The sequence below is a fragment of the Rhododendron vialii genome, chromosome 4a (genome assembly GCF_030253575.1).
Source record: "Rhododendron vialii isolate Sample 1 chromosome 4a, ASM3025357v1".
In the NCBI taxonomy this organism is placed as follows: domain Eukaryota; kingdom Viridiplantae; phylum Streptophyta; class Magnoliopsida; order Ericales; family Ericaceae; genus Rhododendron; species Rhododendron vialii.
Window position 1 is genome coordinate 1605033 of NC_080560.1, and position 19816 is coordinate 1624848.

The 19816-nt window shown below is 38.8% G+C and overlaps 3 protein-coding genes across 3 annotated transcripts in view; all 3 read right to left on the reverse strand.

Annotated features, from left to right (window-relative positions):
* LOC131322376 (putative MO25-like protein At5g47540) overlaps positions 1-5925 on the reverse strand; it is a 7604-nt gene extending 1679 nt beyond the window's left edge. The window contains exons 1-7 of the mRNA XM_058353682.1: positions 5486-5925; positions 4079-4240; positions 3821-3939; positions 3178-3252; positions 1925-2018; positions 1419-1478; positions 91-159 (exon numbers count right to left, since the gene is read on the reverse strand). Coding sequence (XP_058209665.1) covers positions 91-159; positions 1419-1478; positions 1925-2018; positions 3178-3252; positions 3821-3939; positions 4079-4240; positions 5486-5563 — 657 coding nt within the window. The 5' untranslated portion in view covers positions 5564-5925. The remainder of the gene's footprint in view (positions 1-90; positions 160-1418; positions 1479-1924; positions 2019-3177; positions 3253-3820; positions 3940-4078; positions 4241-5485) is intronic.
* Positions 1-12388, reverse strand: part of LOC131322377 (small ribosomal subunit protein eS8-like) — a 27785-nt gene extending 15397 nt beyond the window's left edge. Inside the window, exon 1 of the mRNA XM_058353683.1 lies at positions 12379-12388. The gene's annotated coding sequence lies outside the window, so the exon portion shown is untranslated. The remainder of the gene's footprint in view (positions 1-12378) is intronic.
* Positions 7153-19816, reverse strand: LOC131322375 (glycerophosphodiester phosphodiesterase GDPDL3-like). The gene is made up of 9 exons (XM_058353681.1): positions 19685-19816; positions 17129-17422; positions 15574-15683; positions 14940-15438; positions 12947-12985; positions 12516-12800; positions 10165-10307; positions 8537-9011; positions 7153-7721 (listed from the first exon to the last, which is right to left on the reverse strand). The coding sequence occupies exons 1-9, from the start codon at positions 19782-19784 to the stop codon at positions 7420-7422; spliced, it is 2247 nt and encodes a 748-aa protein (XP_058209664.1). The 5' UTR covers positions 19785-19816; the 3' UTR covers positions 7153-7419.

A 19816-nucleotide genomic window follows, 5' to 3' on the forward strand; every position in this document is an offset into this window, starting at 1 on the left:
ACAAAATAGATCCCATGAGTAGAACAAAATTCTCCGATCAAACTTTCTGTTGTAAGTTTTAAGAAAAGAACCAATCAAACATCTCCATACCTTGACAGCTTGTCTTCTGGTGACGTAATTGGTAGATTCCAACAGCTTTGAGTTAAATTCAGCAAAAAACTAAACCAAAGAGTATAGTATCAGAACATAGCACATTACTACCAGTCAGAAAGCACCGGTAAAAAACTTTAAAACAGTTGCTAGCAATGAAGCTTGGAAATCTTATAAAAAGCCAAAAGCAACATATCCAAGTGACAAATTCTTTGTGAATACCCCTGAAAAACATACATCTGCAATGCCTAAAGTTAAGTCCAGGAGTAATGATCTCCAAGTGCACAAGAAGGTATTGACAAGATAGCACGCATAACTTAAATGCAACGATTTTATCAATTGAAGTATCAGATAATATACGAATAACGCATTGGTATGTCACTGTCAGGAAGGTTGCAGCTGGAACTCTTTTCTCCAAAAATCAGAAGGAAGAAGACAATGATAAGCACAAAAGTCAACAAAGAAGAGGATATCTAAAATGGAGTCTACTGCACATCTTTGATCATGCCATCAGTCTTTGGCTGTATCAGATTCATGTGCATGGTTTAAACTTCATCAAAGATACAATACCAATACAACAATTCCAAGATTCAAATCTTCCAAGTTGATTTCTCATTATTTCTTGTGTCTCTTCTAGCTTATGCTGTTAAACTGATCCAACTCCATTATACAGATGTTTTACCATGAAGGGCTTCCAAAGAGGGGTACATGAATAGCAGAAACACAAAGGGAGCTATATTATATTTCGTTTTTCCATGTATTGACTTTATACGTCTACTTGTATCAATGCTTAGCAAGAAAATAAATCCAATTAAAATTTATTCCCATGATTATAAATGAGCATGCCAAGATACAGCCAAATAATCATGACAGCAAAACTGTCACATCAAAGTTAGTTTCTTGATGACATCCAGCTAATGGGTATTCAAGAGAAATAGATCAGATCTCGTAGTATATGAAAATAGTAAGAAGTAAGACGCAAATATTATTACAAGGTCAGTAGCAATACAAAATGACAGTGGCACAAAGAAATGATCCATGTATGGAAATTCAGGATTATCATTACAATCTCCCAATCCAAACATAATATAACATTTAATCATGTGAATTTTCACACATTAGTAAATGCAAATACTATTAAGAGCAGAATATCATTCAAGGTCACTGGTAAATAGTAATTCAAAATGATTGTGAAACTAACAAACTATCCAAATATGGAACATCTTGTTATCGTAACAATGCCCCACACCAAATAAAAACAAATCGTTTTAACCATGATAATTTCTACACGTAGAACTGGAGATGACTAGATGAAACGTAAACCATACCCAATTATAATTTCTAGAGAGAAATTCAGCAACAGTTGACTTATGTCTGGTCAAAAGCTCCTGCAAGAAATATCCGAAGTTTATCAGCATGCCTGCGGGTTTACTCGGATGTCTCTGACTTAAAGAATTGAATTTTCTTCAAACTCATGACTCATGAGGAATCTGGTTGTACAAACCAAAATCAATTGTCACCCCTTCTGAAATTATTTCATTTGAGATTATACGTTGTGAATAATATTTCAGATGTTGGACAACATCTTGATATCTAGAGATTTCAACCTCAGCTAGCGCTCTCTGTTTGGCGTACTAGTCTCTATTATCATTCTTACCCAACATTAATTTGGATACATACTGGATCCAGTGACATTAACCTAAGAAGCAAATTCTTTATATGGTATAAAGTCATAGACACCCCCAAAACACCGCCCTTTGGGCAGTAGTTTGTGGCAGTTCATAGAGAGAGAGAGAGCGAGAGAGAGGGAGAGAGAGAGAGCAGAAATAATCACCTTAAAGGTTGCTATAGCATCTGCAGCGACATCGAAATTCAGAAGTTGTATGTAATCAAAAAACTTCTTCATGCATTTTGAATTTAAAACATACCTGAGTAGCAGACCAAGCAAATTAAAAACATCCATAGCTTAGTGATCGGAAGGAGAAACAAGACTACAAACTAAGGCACCAAGGAAATTGACTAGAAATGCTGCTTCCCCATTTCGTCAGTAAATCCTCATTGAATGTCCTATGTGACTAACTCATGAACAAATATACAGCAGAATGGGTAAATTGTAATTCTATTGATCAGAAAGATCGAGAATTGTATCATAAAGCAAAAGACATGCCCACAACATGCAGAACTTTGACCCATGATTTTAGAAGCAATGCATTCCTATGAAAATTTAGTCATCAACCCTCCACAAATCACTCCAATCTGAATTTCAGAGCATTCGATCTTGACTCTGCTCGACATCCGTCGATGATCCTATTGGAGCTCAGTTGAGCCTCAAGGCTAGACTTCAGACTGAGATAAAGGCAACTTGGTCTATTCATGAGCTGCTCGAGCTTGGCTCAAGCCCCATTTGCTCATGGTTAATTCGGTTCTTTATAGCAACTACAACCAACCAAACCGAGCCTTCAGCCCCAATCAATCGGGGTCGGCTACATGAATCAGTTCGTAGCAACTATAATGCTACCATATCTCCACAAATCGATATTAAGAATATGCCAAGCCAATACATTCTCGTATTGTGCAAAGGAATCTAGAGATCACTCTGGACTAGGCAATAAATCTTTATTTTATCTCCTGCGTGCACGCATGAGAGAGAGAGAGAGAGAGAGAGAGAGAGAGAGAGAGAGAGAGAGAGAGAGAGAGAAACTGATAAAGGAAAATACATTTTTAAGAAATGAATTCAACATTCAAACAACTATCAATGTGTTAGCCAACTGGGGATTGCATTAGGTCAAGGCTTACCACAAGCAAGATACCTCCTCCCCATGCTATGACCTCCCAAAGTAACTTAAAAATATACAACTACCAACCAAAAATAAACGGAACAGGTACTACTGTACTGCACAGATTCTCTTCATGAATCATATGAAGCACTGCCTCAAGAGTATTTAACAATGAGCAGCTAAAAGAGTATTTTATTGAAACAGCTAAAAAAGAGAGTATTTTCTTCTCAGAGAAAATGAAAAATAGGGAAAAGGGAACAAAAGCAAATACCAAATCAATTATCAATGACCTGCTTTCAAACTGTTTTACCTTGCCACACTTTGATGACGTATACACTCCCTCAACATTGTACCATAATGTAAAGCAACTCCTTGATCCTCGTACCTAAACAAACATTAGAGTAACTGCAAGCATCGAATTTACATGTAATAAAATAAAAGAGACATGAACATGAGTTGCTAAAACCACAAAACAACTACACTGGAAGAAGGCTTAAACCAGAGATAATAAGAAGGCAAAGTTCATGCCAAAACATGCCCAGGGTTACAGGTAACAAGTGTGGGTTTGGAATTCAGTCAGAACCAACTGACCGATGCCTAATTGATCATTAACTCTTTATGCTTATCGCATATGAAGTGTATCACCAAACCGTTTGAAGCTTATCACCTATGAAGTGTATCACCAAACCGTTTGAAGCTTATCGCATATGAAGTGTATCACCAAACCGCTCAACGTTTCAAATCTTTACAATTGTGCCATCTTCTTCCTAACACAATTTGGATGGTGTCGTGTATTTATGCACCCTTGCCCCTAAAGGGCAGGAGTTGACTCTAGGAACCTCTATAACTCCAAGGCACCACACCAAATGGACAATAATTGGCCTAGATATGAGAAGCATGTAAATAGCAGAAACATTGACCAGAACATTGCAAAACTTGAGAGAAATGCTTACCCGGATATCAAATGATCCATGAGGTCTAGGTTATCTTCCAAGTAATCAGAAGCAATCAATCGCGATCGAACTCGTTGCCTCTGCAAATTTGCAACCACTTGGGTAGCATCCTTACGGCCCTGTGAGTTATTGAATTCCGTAAATAAATAACAGCAAGGAAAGAAGATTAAGCAAAAACTTAAGAGTGATTGATGGGATTATTTTCATTAATTACGAAAGAAAATAGAAAATAAGTGAGTGGATGATTTCCATACTGACCTCCAAGTCCAATTTGGGAAGACAAATAATGAGTAGACGAAAAGTGTTCTCACTAAAGAACTCTTGGGTTAGTTGTGCACAAGCTTCGGCAGCAGGCTCGGATTCATTATTTCCATAAAGAATTGTCTTCAACTCCCGAATGAGTTTATTTAATTCCACCATCTGATTGAGACACAGGGTCAGCACAAAGGAAGCACATTTCAATCTTGTTAAAAAAAAAAAAAATAGATACAAGTCGGTGAAGGATCATCATCTGTGCCCCAAAATAGCCCGGCAATATCCTTCAATGATCACGTTTCACAACATGTTTCCAATGATCATAACAAAAGATAGTTCCAAAACAGAACACAGCACAACGCATGCAAAACGAATTAATGAATCTAGTCTTACAAAGTAACAATAACTGCTTCCTTAAATCAGGCCCTCAAAATGATCTCACCACCATTTATTAGCAGTATAAATCTCATGAACAAAATAACTTCAATGCTGACATTTACGAACCCTATTGATTAAGCGGGGTCAATGAATAACCATAGTTTATAATGCAGATAACTTCATAAACTTAAGGATGTAAAAAAATATGTCAAACAACAACCTCCAGAACCATAGGAGTTCATCATGATAAGCTATGTGGGTCACTACAATATCGCCTTTTTTTGGATCTGTTCTTTTTTCAGGTGCAACGGGACACAATACAATTCCTCTATTTCAAGATTTAGCGCCAAACCACCAGCTTGAAGCTTAAAATCAAAACTTTAAATTCGGGAAACATAGAAAGTCAAATTGCATTCCATAACCGAAAGAGCTTGGAAAGTCCGAAGGCTAATCCGGCAACTGCCTCCCTAAAGCATTCTGGCTTCACATTCTTATGCAATCTTTGCTCTCACGAATTTCACTAGTTTGGGATGTTTTCAGACGACGCTATATCATTCACGCTTGTGCTTTCGCGGCACAGACCTATTATGTGACTAATCCCAAGATCCTAAACTCCATCAAAATGTAGAAATGAATAAAATCAACGGCACCATTTCAATCATTCACGACAGTAATGCAAGGATCACCTTCTCAGCCCTTCACTCTCGCTCTCAATCATCGCTCTGCGCTCCTGCTCTCAATTCTCACATTCACGGATCTTATTTGTTTGATTGCAATCATTCACGAAAATTATGCAATGATCACCTTCTCGGCCGTTTGCTATCGCTCTCAATCCTCGCTCTGCACTCTCACCCTCAATTCAATTCTGCACTCACGAATCTTATTAGTTTGGGATGTATTTAGAAAACGCTTTCAAGAGGTGGACTGCACGTGCACGCGCATCATGTGACTTAGCCTAAAACCCATCAAGAAATCAAAACGAACAATATTAACGGGAGCATTTCAATCATTCACAACAATGCAAATGATCACCTTTTCCACATGCTTAATCCCACCACCACCTCCACACTCGGAATTGGAATCAAGGTACAACAAAAGGAACCTCGCCATCCGAACGACGTCGGCCGGCGTGCGTGGCGTCGGCTTGAAGAGGCATTTCAACGGAGCACTCTTACGAAGCGCTCGAAGAAACGCCTTCTTCAAAGCCGGAGTCGGCTTCTGAGGGATTTTCTGAGACTTATCTATTTTGGCTATTATCAATTTCTCCAGCTCTTTCTTTCTCCCCTAGGGTTTCGTGGTAGAAAGAGAGGGGGATCGCCGGAGGGGTTTGAGACGAGGAAGAGGAAACGAGAGCTCAAACCCCTGGTTGGTTGTTTCCCGGGAAAATCGCGGGATCGACATCGCCATATATGTATGATTTGTTCTTCCTTTGAATAGGAGCGAGAAAAAGGCGGGGAAATTTTAGAAAGTCCGAATTGGAGAGAGAGAGAGGAAGAGAGAACAATAAGGCAACAATGGGTTTCTTTCGTGGAGCCTCAAGCTCCGGACTACTGAATGATTTCACTGGATCCGATTTCCTCTGTCCCGAAAATTTCTATCCAAAATATTTTCGTCTGCTGGATTGTGATTTTTTTTTTAACGCCGGAAAATCCCTCGATACAGAGACACATGAGTTTTCGGCACAGAAATATCCTCCCTCCATTTCTCCGCATTTTATGGCGCCACTCATTTTAATGACTCCTAACTTTTTTTTACATAATTTCATAATACTAGTGGATATTCGTGTCTAAAAACACATTTGAATGTAACATAGTCTCATATTAAATAAATTGTTCGTTCTACCCAACTAATGTACGCGCGCGATAGTTGTAATCACCACGAAGTATTAGTTACCAGTTTGATATATATGTTTCCCTATTTGATCATAAAAAACAATATTTATATAGAGATACATTGCCTACAAAATGAGGGTAAAAGAGTATCTTGTAAAAAAGGAATGGTCCGATGTCTACAAAGTTAACAGGAAGTGATCTAACGGTTGTAGGAGTTGGTCTCATTTATATGTCTAGACATTTTTAACAGAAACTGTTTTGTTTTATAATATAGATAAATAAATGTGAATCCATAACTCAGTCAATTTGATGTAAAGTTACATTATTTTACGAATTTGCGCGCAAATATTTTATATTTTGTACAGTATTATAATGCAATTTAAATTTTAAAAATGCATACGGTCATGCATATTAAATGATGGTGTGTATTAGTAGAAGTTAGAACATTTGCCCCGTTAAAATCATCGATCAGCAAACTAATTCGATCTAGGTTTTAAATACCGCATCTGCTAGAGTACCAATTTAGCTATCCGATACCGTTTCAAATTATTGTTATTTTTCCACATCAAAGAACTTAGCATAACCAGCACTGTCCGGTATTAATTGTTATTGTAAGTGAAAAATAAATTTAAAAGTAGTCCGGTATTGACCAGTACCAACCGGGATTTCAATCGGAACGAAATTAGAGCTTTAGGGCACTGGATTTGGTCAATTCCTATCAGCCTTGCTAGAAGTACATACATTTTGCACATTTGCACATTTGCACGCATGAATAAGGCATGCATTTTTTCAAAGAGGAATGAAACAGCACAGATTAGTTTCTGAAGCCAGGTTTAATGGTTTATTAATCTAAATCTGTATCTCATACGCAGTACAGGGGAATGAAATAATCATTAACAAAAAAAATTCAGGAATGACAAAGGTGGTCTTCTCATATTACACAGGGAAAGGAAAGGAATGGACAACCTACAATGTCTGATGAAAAATACAATGACTGCTGCAGTCTAAGAGGGAGAAAAATCTCAATTAGCCGTGTAACACAGAGAAGAAGTTACCAAAATACATGAGAATGTAAAGCACCGAAGTGGAAAAAATAAGAACCGGAAACGATCAATTTGTCACCGTGTCCTGTATTCAAAATAGGGCAAGAGCTGCAATGAGAAAAGCCAGAAAAGAAGGGACGACGGATGAAACAACTTCAAGCTGCGCATTTGATTTGGTTGGTGGAGTAGCCTGATTACCGCTGTTGCCAGGAGGTGGGGCTAGAATGGCCACTGGCGGAAGAGGTGCCTCCACCACTTCCGATTCCGTCAGGAGAGGGTTTGGAGCTTCGGCCGGTGGCAATTCAGTGGGAGGGATGACTTGATAGAGACCATCTGGCTGAACAGGGCTCATGTAACTTGGGGTTTTACTGCCCAACCCTAAACAACGGTTTTCTGCCGCACAACAAAGGAAAAACGAAAAAGTTAATAACATAACCTAGTGGGAAAAGCTCAGCAGACAGAATCCATCAGACTAATATTTCTCCCACCAAAAGATAGGGCAAACCGAAACGAATGGGCTCTCTAAGCTGCAAAAATTACGTCTTTGAGCTAATATCCAGCAACATTTCTCTGGGAAATGAAAATTCTGTATTCATTATACACCTCGCAGATGTTCGTATGAGTTATACTCATATAAGCATCAAAGAAAGCGCATGATAGGTAGATATGAGGATTTAGTACCAGAAGACCACGGCAATGTACTTGGGTTAAAACTTGCCCAAATTCTTGTGCATCAACACCATTGGATTGATCACAAACATGGTTCGCAAAGCAGAGACTCCCATCAAACCTAGTCCATCTCGTCCTTTTTGTTAGTCCACTATTCCATTTTGGAGCATCCCATATTATATGACAACATGTCCACTTAGAAAAGTCGAGGGGGGAAAATTGGTATCATTTCCCTCTGCCCTTGCCTTCTAAAATTGAAGAAACAACTTCAAAGAATGAAATTAAATGCAATAGCCAAGGGCGCTTTTGAAAATTGAAAATTTTAAAGTGAAATTATTTGTCTCTTTAGAAAGATGGATTAACAAAATAGATCAACAAAAAGGGGTGGAATTAGGTTAACCCGCCTTAAAAGTTGGTAACATGGCACCATTCTGATTTAGTCATTTCACTAGAACCAACTGCTACTTTATTGCTGTAGAGGCCCACTTAGTGGGATATGAAGCTACCATCATATGATGAGAAAGAACTTGTGCACTTACTCTTGTATCTAGCAGCTGTCCCAGGAAATTCTGTGACGACACCGTCAATTCCGGCACCCATGACATATGAGTTGATTTCCACAGTTGCATCAGAGAAGAAGTCCCAGGCTTGAGATACAAACTCATTTCTGAAGATTTGTACAAACACTTGGAGCTGGAATGCCTGTAGCATCTGTACGACATTGGTCATGCCAGTGAGATATTCAGCATTGTCAGTGAAGACAGAGGATTTGCTAACCACCACAGCACTAGCAAATGTCTTTATCTCTGCAACGGATGAGTTATCGGCACCACCGATATTCTCATCGACCACGTAAATAAGCTCATAATTACTTTCCTTCTTCAACTTGGTCAGAACAGAGCTGTTAGTCGACTGAATCATAACTTTCTGAGTGCTGAAACTAGCATTTTGTAAGGTACCAAGAACCACATCAGTTACATCTAATCCCTGATATTCCGCTAGGTAGGCTGCATCCTATAAGACGGGGGAAAAGTACATAAGTAACATCTTCACTGGAAAGAAACAAAAACATCAAACACGGTCCTAAATGAGAAGGATAAGTACTGCATAAAACATCAGACAAGTACTGCACAAACTACTTACAACACTTTCTTTTTCTTTTTTTAAATTTTGAGGGCACTACATGCTCCAACTAAACCTGAATAGTATGCATGTGAGCAACACGTTAAGTTTTACTTGGGAGATTCTCAAACACCTGTCCACAACAATGAGAGGGAGGAAGACATCGGATTTTTTTTTTCTGTTGGAAAGTGTCAGTTCCTAATAAATTAGCTCTTTCATGGGAAGTTCTTGTGGCGTTTACTCGGGTTGAAACGGTAACTCTCCCTTGTTCATCAGAAAACTGTTTAGGATCCTACAAGTCAGTAACTTGGTGCTGACTTGAGACTTATGAGATGAGTCAGGCTGCAACAATGACCGCAAGCATGATGGACAAATTGCAGCTATGACGTGGGGGTGCACGAAGAAAAGGTTTGAGTGTTCAGTGAATCAGTCAATAGTAAATTGGTTAGATGATAGTGAAATTGTGTTTATTTTTTATTGATTGTCCACTATTAGCATGGTAGAAATGTCATCTAATACCCCAGTCAGATAAATTTATATATAGCCCTGCATATAGCATAGTCCCCCAAGTGTTTTCTGTATTAATAAATGACCCTCTATTTCACGAGTATTCTTGTTCAATATGTTTTATGTGTGCTCCAACTACTTCGGATACAATTATGAAATAGCATCAATTCAATTGATTTGATATATAAGTTTCAATTGATTGTTTTGTCAATTATAATAACAATATAGCTAGATGTCTATTTATAAAAATTCTGCCAACAGATAAATCCCCCAAAATTACACCCAAACATTGTGTGACATAATTCCCATATGAATTAAAAACCAACATATAGCAGAAGTTTCTTGACATAAGCTGTTCCTAGGGCTAGAACCATGTCATAAAGACAATAGTAAGTCATAAATTGTATAATTCATATTTATCATCTCAAACGTCATCGTGACAACTAGGAAGCCTACATTAGGTTTCTCCTCTCCAACCAGAATGTCTAAATATGGCCAGCAAGCAGATGCAGAGAAATATAGTATGAACTAAACTCACCTCTATGCTGATCAATACACCAGAAACAGAGCTGGCATTCTTTGCGAGGACCAGAAATTCAGACAGTGTCGTAAATTTTCCAGCATTCTTGTATATGGGATCCCGGGTCAATCTATAATTTGCATACGGGTTCGAAATTGCCGCTGCAGTAATAATATAATAATGAATATAAAGGATGCCATATAACTATCATTCCTGGTAACAGTACATAGGCCATCTCAATACTCTGTTAAAAATGAGATCGGCCGGAACAGATATAAATTGAATGCATGAACAAAAGTCTTACAACAATGGGAAACAAGGAAAATGCAAATCTGATAAGAATATCCTCCTTGTAGATTGTTTTCTTGTACATGCTTCACAGTGTTTAATGTTAAGAGATCTATCTCAAGTGTTATTTGAAACAGTTCACAACAAGCATCTCCAGATTCGTCTTTTGTGTGCTGATTTTGGCCGGCGGATCATCATTGGGGTTTCTCAGTCGCCGGAGAGCAGTTTTGGTAAGATCTGTTCCGTCTGGTATGGCTCCGTTCCCTCGTCTTCTCCGTCTCAACTCTGTTTTTTTTTTGACCCCCTTTCCCTAGCTGTTTTACTCCCGTTTCCTCGGCTGTTAGTTGGCCCTCTTGTTCCCGGTCGGGGGTGCTGCTGGGTCCTCTGACTTTTGCTTAACAGCTAGGGTCCTTTCGGGTTCTTATGGAGCGGTCGGCGTTGGCTCCCGCCGTGGCCGTCATTGGGCGGCCCGGTTCTCGCCTAACGGCTTGGTGCAGCTTCCGTGGCAGTTTGGGTTTGCTGGTTTCGGATTTCTTTTCCGTGGGTGGCCAATGGGGGCTTGGTGGATGTCGGTGGTGAAATCTGGTGGTGGTGGTTGCTCTGTCTGTGGCAGGAGGAGGTGGCTCTTGGATTAGGTTTAGGGTTTTCTTTTGGGTTGGGCTTTCATTGTTGTATTTGGGCGTTTAGGCTCTTTGGGTTTTCTTTGTTGTTTATTGTATATATGGGCTTCTTAAGCCCTCAGGTGTTACATTGGGCTCGTCCCTTTGCTTTGGTTTCAACTTTTAGTTGCTTACCTTTTCCTCCCCCTAATAAAATGTTATTTTGCCGTTAAAAAAAAAAGAAGAATATAAAAATGTTGTTCTGAGTGGAAATGCCAACAATTTCGTCCGCCCCAGCCCTATTTATAGTAAATGAACCGAGTATATGACCACTAATGGTTAGAGCTGCGTGTAAGGAGATCAGTAATGATTCCCACACATATGTTTTTGCACATATATTGCACATACATTTTTGTGGAGCCCATATCGGGGTCCCACAAAATGATCTGAACCGCTCATCTTTTTTAAAATATTTTTTTGGAGGGTTCCTGTTAAAAATCAGGTCCAACGGATATCGGTAAGGGCTTTCTCCGAAATCATAGGACGAATCATTCTGTTTTGTCCTACGAATTCTAAGAAGCCCTTACCGATATCTATTGGAGTTGATTTTTTACAGGAACCCTCCAAAAAACATTTTTAAAAAGATGAGCAGTTCGGATCATTTTGTGAGATCCCAATATGGGCCTCACAAAAATCTATGTGCAAAAACATATGTACAAGTAGCATGGTTGTAATGAGATAGAATGAGCAGCCCTAAGTTCAGCCAGCTTTGACCCCAAACAAGGGTTGAATTGCACGCAGCTAATTCCAATCCTACAATTCCTGCCATCATTTTGTGTCCAACCATGTCCCTATGGGTGGTACCATGTGCACTCACCTGCTCACATTTGATGCCCTACATTAGAAAAACCACAGTTCTCACAGAAGTATGTCATAGAGGTACACCGTACATGAGAAGAAGAATGTACAGTCTCAGCCAGCTTTTAACCCAAACAAGGGCCAAAATTGCACCTATCCTAGAGTTTCTACCATCATTGTGTCCAACCATGTCTCCATGGGTGGTAACATGCGCACTGACCTGCCCACATTTGACATCATACATTTAAAAACCAAAGGTCTCAGAAAAGTACTTCATAGAAGTTGCTAGACTTTGTCGCACATCGCTTACCTAAGCCACCCAAGCATGATTAAGATAATCTAGAGGCTACTCCAACTTTTGCCAATTGGTTTTAGGGTTGGGCCCATCCAAGAAATCTAACAGAGGCACACGAGGAGAAGAATGCTCTCTCTCTCTCTCTCTCTCTCTCTCTCTCTCTCTCTCTCTCTCTCTCTCTCTCTAAACCAACCTCCCCAGTTTGTGTGCACCTAACAGCACAACATGTTTCTCGTGGCAAACAAACAATAATACGTGTAAGAATAACAACAGGTTGGCGAAACCCTGCACAAAATAACAAACAAAGTAAGCACTGGTTATTAACTTACGTGTCAATGTCTGAATCTGGCTCCATGTGAGGCTGAAGGTAAATATTCCATTGGATATTCCAAGTTCTGAAATAGACTTCGAAAGGTTACTGAACGGCGATTGAGCAACTAGCGTGCTGTCTAAAAGATTTATAGAGCCTAAGCAAATGGCTATTCCATCCTTTGTCATTTGAACAGGACAGTCAAGAATATCAACACCATCTGAAATAGCACCCTGATAAGCCAAATCGGTACAGCCAGGGAAGTCTCCACTCGCTCCTTTGGATGAGATAACCAAAGGACTTTCTGAACCAAGAACATGGCAAAATAAGACAGTTAACCAAGAATAAGTAATGGAGCATCAAACAACACCCATCACGCTATACCAACGTTACCCGTGGCTGCAAGCAAAAAAAACAATAGAAAACCACGGTCATGAGGAAGCAACCTACCTTGACCCGACACATTTTTGCCTATGTGAGCGAAACAGGCTGCAATAAAGACAACAAGAAAAATATAAGAATCTGAGAGGTTGTTTAGTAAATAAAGCAATTTGTATGAGCCTAGTATTAAATCTAACTATGAAAAAGAAAACGCACCCAAGGAACGAGCTTTGTCCCTGCAAGGAGAACTTATTATGGAGTCCGCAAGAATGGGAAGTCATTCTAAGTCCTTAAGTGTGTTTAGGTTTATATTGAAACTCTAATTGCAATAACACCCAAACAAGGACATTTGCACCACCGTAATCTTAAGTCATCAAAACAAAAAAAATGGATATGTCCGCCTGCTGAAATAAGGTTCAGAAAATCACAGCTTTATCTCTCTTCTATGTTCCTACCTACGTTACCAGGGAACGCTAATACCGCACTGAATTAGACTTGGGTAAACACGTTCCAAAACACGGTACACTTCCATTCAAAAATGGCAATTTAGCAACTCAAAGCAATTCCCAAAGTTTTTCCAAAAAATAAACTTATTAACATAAAAAGTTTGGTCATTATGCTCCTAAAAATGTGCTTCGTATGAAAACTTTGAAAAATATAAATTAGGCGTACTAGATGTATATCGCTTGGAAGTGCAAGTTCCAATTTTGTTATCTATAGAACTAATCGAAGCCTACCCCAAGCGTACCAAAATTTAGGCATTGGGCGTATGCCATTTCCTTTTTCCATTCTTCGTACCAGTACAGTCCGCAATCCAAGTAACATAGGTACGCAAATAACGCAACATGCCCTGGCTTTAAGTTTAAACAGCAGTAACTACGCACTCAAACCAAAGAAAGTATTGCCGGATCTGGACCTCCCCATGCACATAACAGGGTGAGCAAAAAACAATTTTAAAAACATCATTGAAAAACTTCAGAATAGTCCCTATTGTTGGGAGGCTAGCATTTCCTCCATGGCAGGTAGAGGTGTAGAGCTACTCTTGCCTAATCACTTACTGCTGCTATCTCCTTATATTATGCAAACAATGGAATTACCTATTCCTGGATGGATTTCAATTGATAAACCTAATACGACCTCCCTACGTAGTGACTCTGAGAGGAAGAAAATTTATCATTTGGTCAACTGGGACAAAGCCTACAAACCTAAGAAAGTGGTTGGGTAGGTCATAGAGTGGGTTTTAGGAGATGGCTCTAAAATCTCTATACAGCAGGACTGATGGAGCAAGCACCAGCTTGGAATTAACATTGTTAATGCACATTCCAGTGAGTAGGCCCTGCGTCGCAACTTGAAACTTCTATAATAATTGTGGGCCTTTTTGTAACACCCTATGTAGATCACAATCCTAGTACCTTATTGGAGACTAAGAACATGGCCCAAAATGCTTAAACTCAAGTTGTTAGTAATAGTCCACATTGTTTCTGAAATCAACGTTTGTGTAATTGTTCAGGTTTTGTTTGTTCTTTTCCAATTCCAACCTCCTGAGTCCTGGCAAGATGCATGTCGCAAACGACTTTAGGACTCCAATGTTTGTGTTATAGTTCACTAGCATACAAGTTTTTTCACTTTGTTACAGGACTGATGACTAGATCAATGGTACATGCGAAGCATTAGATAGTTATGTTCTGAGAATCAACCTTGTACTCCCACAACAAATGAACAGTAGCCAAAGTACCTGAATCAGTGAATTTACACAGTACCAAGTTACCAACTACCAACAAACCTCCACCTAGATGTGGTTTTTCAAGCCTAACTTCAAACAAGGGTATTCTTCACCAACTAACAGAAATCCTGATCCCGGATGTCCAAAGTTTCCCAGGTTGTATGAAATTGTGTGATAGACAAGTTGCACGACAATATTCAGTTCTATCAAATACCACCCATTGTGAATGGTATAACATATTTTGACAAGTATACATAATTTCTCAACAAGTGCTGGTTCACATTCTTTTGGCAGGACCAGAACAGCAGAACTAGTAAATGAGGCAAGAGAACCACTTACCTATGGCCTCTGACTGAGTAATTGGAAAGTCGGAAAGCATGCCATCCACAGTGAAGTTTCCATTGTCAATGAAAGACAGAGACTCAGCTACAGGATCAAAACTGAAATCGTAGGCAAAGGGTGCATCATTTGCAAAATCTGATGCAAAAACTTCTAGACCGGCTTTATGAGCATCCGACACAAGTGTAGTATGAGGCAGTAAATACAAACTTGCATCTACAGGCCATATGTAACTCTTGGGAACAAGAATTCCAGAAGCAAATGTCTTGATAAACGTCAGGTTACTTAATAGAGAACCGTAAGTTTGGTTAATAGAAGGGTCAACGTCACTCCGTCCCAGAAACCGATAGATGAGTTTTGTTCCAGTTGGTAAGCGAGCCACTAAACCCTTCAGAAAGCTCACCTCTGGTGATGACACATAATCAACTATAGTACTTTTAAATACAGAAAGTACGAAGCTTCTCATGCTCAAGTTACGCTGGGTGAAGAATACATCATGCTGCGGAAGCATTGGAACAAAATAAGGTCAGTTAGTTAAAATGCCACTTTCAGTCCCAGACCTTACATTATTCAAAACGAAAAACATAGAAAGAAGGCACCAAATAACTAGAAGAAATTCCAATCCAATGGTTACCTCAACATTCAACCAGAGTCCCGGAGGGCTGAATTGGGGAATCAAATTAACAGTAACAACTGGGAAAACGCCATCGAATTTATTAGGTCGAGAAAAGACTCCCTGAATTACTGTCCAGAGTGACAAAAAGGAAGTGTCAATTTTGTTAGAGAAACAGTCAAACCTTACAAGAAGAAAAAAAAAATTGCCAGATTCAAGAAGAAAAGTCAGTAAACCCTCGAGCACCAATTACAAAACTTCCATATTGACTAAGCGCTGAGGCCCAAAACGATGATTCATCAAGGATAGGTCCATCTGCTGTCATTTATTTTCTTTTCCCATTCTTTTAGGTGGGAGGACAAAATGGTTTCATAAGTCAGCCTACAAACTGATTTACTAGGAACAAAGATAATGGCCAATAATTAACACGTTAAAAACCTTTGCCTTGCAAGAACACTCAACCAACCATTCATTAGTGCGTCTCTTACATCTAATGCCACAAACTACTGCAACCGACAAGTAATACACTAGTTCCCACCACAGAGAACCACTCAAAATTTGAAATTTATTCTATAAAGGAAAGGACGGATATTAACAAATTGCACCAAACATGATACATCAAGCTGATTACCAGTTGAACTGAATACTCTCAATTAAGTCCATCCAAAACTGTTTTGAGGGTTTACCTTTAGATCTTGGCTAATTACATCTCAAGTGAAATTATATATTGATAACTTGACTCAGGATTAGAACACTAAACCGTTTCCACAGTGCTATTAAACAATGAATCTAAAGTAGGAACCAAAAAAGAGATTCCTACTGGAAGGGGGGAAAAAAGCCTATCAAAATTCCTGCTTACCAAAATGGAAAAACTAATATAGTTGTGGTTGTAGTGTTACTCCTAAAAGGGGGTAAGCAAAGAAGAAAATATTACTAAGTGCACACTAATTTCCACAAGAAACAAATTCATGAAAAGTAGGAAATTTTACGAGTGAAATGACACATCTAGAAAGGTATAATTTACCCTTACCCAAGAGACTTTAGACCCCGTTCGTTTAAGGGTTTTGGATTTAGAGGTTTTGGATTTAGGATTCTAATTATCATCCTATTTCTCTCCAATCATTACTCTCATTTTTTCTCTCTACCTCTCTCCAATCATTACCCCTATTTCCAATCATTACTCTATTTCTCTCTACACTCATTACCTATAAGTCCAAATCCAAAATCCCAAAATGAACGGGCTCTTAGAGATTCCCTGCCACAATAAGGCAATGGTAAATCAAAGTTGGTATCTATGTGAGGAAACTAACGGCAGTCACATGGAGAATGTGTGATGTTATTATATAATTATTTCAATTGCCTCAAATTATTCACAATGCTGATTAACATAGTTGTACTGCACATGGTATATGAAGGGTGAAGGGTTGTGCTTACACAGAGTTCTATCACTATTATACAATACTACAGGTCATCCCTTATGTTAAACAATACAGTCAAGAGCAGAAAGAATGTCATTCATATCAGGTACTTCAACTTCATGAAACTGCAAGAGATTCAAACAAAGATCCACACTTACAATTTACACTTGCAAGCTCCTTGAGAGTGAAATCCACAGAAAACCATCCCTGTATAGATACCCCATTTACTGAGTACGTATTGCTCTGGTTTGGGAAAATACTTGAGATGTCAGTATTATTCGCAAGGTTGAGATTTGGAGCACAAACGCCAGCTGCATCTTTTGTGAGTTGCACATCACACCAGAAGATCACATTAGCTAAACTAACTTGTCCGGCGAACTGATAGGCAACCGAACTGGAGTCGGGAAACAGCCCTGAAAAGCCTCCATGTGCTATTACCAAAGGTGCATTGCCTGCAAAAGCAAACTAATAAACAAGTTAGTTGATTGAGAAACCCAAACACCAATTCAATAAAATTCAGTTTTCTGATGGAACAGCAGGACAAATATGTCAGCAATAAGATATCAAGAGATGGAAACATTGAACAAGAAGCTAACATAAATGCTGGTAAAATAAAATTACAAGAAGCAGTGGCATGGAGAGGAAATCAAGATATTTAATTGATATCCAACAAACAGTTAACCAAAGGGAAAACTATTTTGTAGCCCTAGCAATGCAGTAAGATGGTCATGTCATGCCACCAAGTTAATTTTAATGTGGCTTCTTTAGTTTCATGAGCCTTACCAGTGGCCAACCATACCATCAGTCTGTTATCAATTCACATGTCAATCTGAAATGGCACAATCAAGTGAAAACTCCACATTTCAACTAAGCACTACTTTTTTCTATCCTTCCAGCCATGACATTTCCATCTCAGATTACGATCTAACTGAATGTAATAACGTATAGCTGGAAAGTAAATTAAAGAGCTATAATCCCTTTCGTTGGTCAATGTACAATTGTACCCTAGTCTTCAAGAGAATTAAATGCGCACTTCGACGTAGGTGATTCGGCTTCTTCTTCACAATTATTCATATTAACCCATTCCTCTCCACGCATAAGTAGCACCAGCAATACATACCATAGGCACGTAGAGGCACAAATTGGTTGTAGAAACAGCCAAAACCTCCATCTCACAACCATCATCCATCAAGAACCGTAGAACTCTAAAAAATGAAGCCAAATGACTTCAAACATTTCTCTTTTTAACCATTTTGTTCGTGCCTCCAAATTTTGCTTAACGGACATAAAAATCCTGACGCTTTGACGCTCATTATCTCATGTTATGCCTCCAGGATAAAGACACTTGAACAAGAATAACCAGTGGAATCAATATCAGACAGACATGCATACAAAAATCTCCTGGGGAAAAAAAAACTGCTTTCAAACTGTCATTCTGCTTTCAAATTTGAGACAAATGCCCATCCGAAAATTTGAGTGATAATCTAACAGAAATTCAGAAAAGACAAAGAAAAATACCAAAACAATAATATAGGAAAAACATGTGATTCAAATTTGACATTAGTCATCTGACTACGTTGTAAATGGATTAAAATAAATAAGGTTCCCAATATAGCAAAAATAGAAGGAACTTCAAAAGAAGCCGAGCTTGGCTAAAAAACAACACTGACATCAATTAGTGAGATTGCTATGCTTTGTTTGAAAGCATGATCCGTTCGTTACTAGTCGAGCCGATCCGAAACAAGCTTTTAGACAAGCTGATCACGAGCTTGAGCTCAAGTAACTAGGTTAGTTACTATTAACTGATTTAGAGCTCCAAAACTGTGTTCAAAACGTGGTGAAACAATTAACTAAACTCATCTCGTGTCGTGTTGCGTAGAAATCAGTTGCTAATTTAATTACAAATTACAACAACTAACTTCTCAATAATCCAAATTTAGCAAATCTCCTAAACCATTCGCAAGTATTCTACACTACATTCCAGCTTCTGCTGTTCACTATAATTAATACACTTGCTCATTACTAAACTTACGAAACATTGCTTTTGGTGATAAATTTCGTCTTTTAGACAAATGGCCCCTCCAAAAAACCTCACGTAAATCTAAAGTAAACGAAGAAAAAACGAAGAAAAATACCAAAACAATTATCTAGGGAAAACATGTGATTCAAATTCGACATTAGTCATCTGACTACATTGCAAATAGGAGAAAATAAATAAGGTTCTCAATATAACAAAAATAGAAGGTTCAAAAGAAGAATATAGCAAACATAGAAGGTTCAAAAGATGCCGAGCTTGGAGAAAAAATGACAATGACATCAATTAGTGACATAGCCAAGCTCTGCTTGATATCTTGATCCCGTTCGTCAGTGGAGCCGATCCGAAACAAGCTGATCACGAGTCGAGCTCGAATAACTAGGTTAGTGTTGTACTAACTGATTAGAGCTCCAAAACTGTGTTCAAAACGTGTTGAAACAATTAACTAAACTCATCTCGCGTCGTGTCGCCCAGAAATCGGTCGCTAATTTAATCATAGTAATTTACAACAACTAACTTCCCAATAATCCAAATTTAGCAACACTCCTAAACCATTCGCAAGCAATCCACACAACATTCCAACTTCTGTTGTTCACTGTCAATACACATGCTCATTACTAGAACTAACGAAATTAACTAGACTCTAGACTCCAGAGAGAGAGAGAGAGAGAGGACTTGCCGTCTAAGGTCTGCCACGCGGTGGATCCCTGAGCTGCAGAAGCCAAGGAAGCGGAGCAAAGGAGGAGGAGGAATGTAACGAGTGACCGGGATTTACACATTGCCGCCGGCAAATTTGGGCGGGAAACGGCTG

Bases quoted from the DNA above. Each gene is read 5' to 3' on its own strand.
- LOC131322375 (XM_058353681.1), bottom strand. From the start codon at position 19,784: ATGTGTAAATCCCGGTCACTCGTTACATTCCTCCTCCTCCTTTGCTCC. The intron at 12,801-12,946 runs GTAGGTTGCTTC...TTCTTGGTTCAG, and splicing joins CAAAAATGTGTCGGGTCAAG to AAAGTCCTTTGGTTATCTCA. The intron at 10,308-12,515 runs GTAAGTTAATAA...TTATTACTGCAG, and splicing joins CCAGATTCAGACATTGACAC to CGGCAATTTCGAACCCGTAT.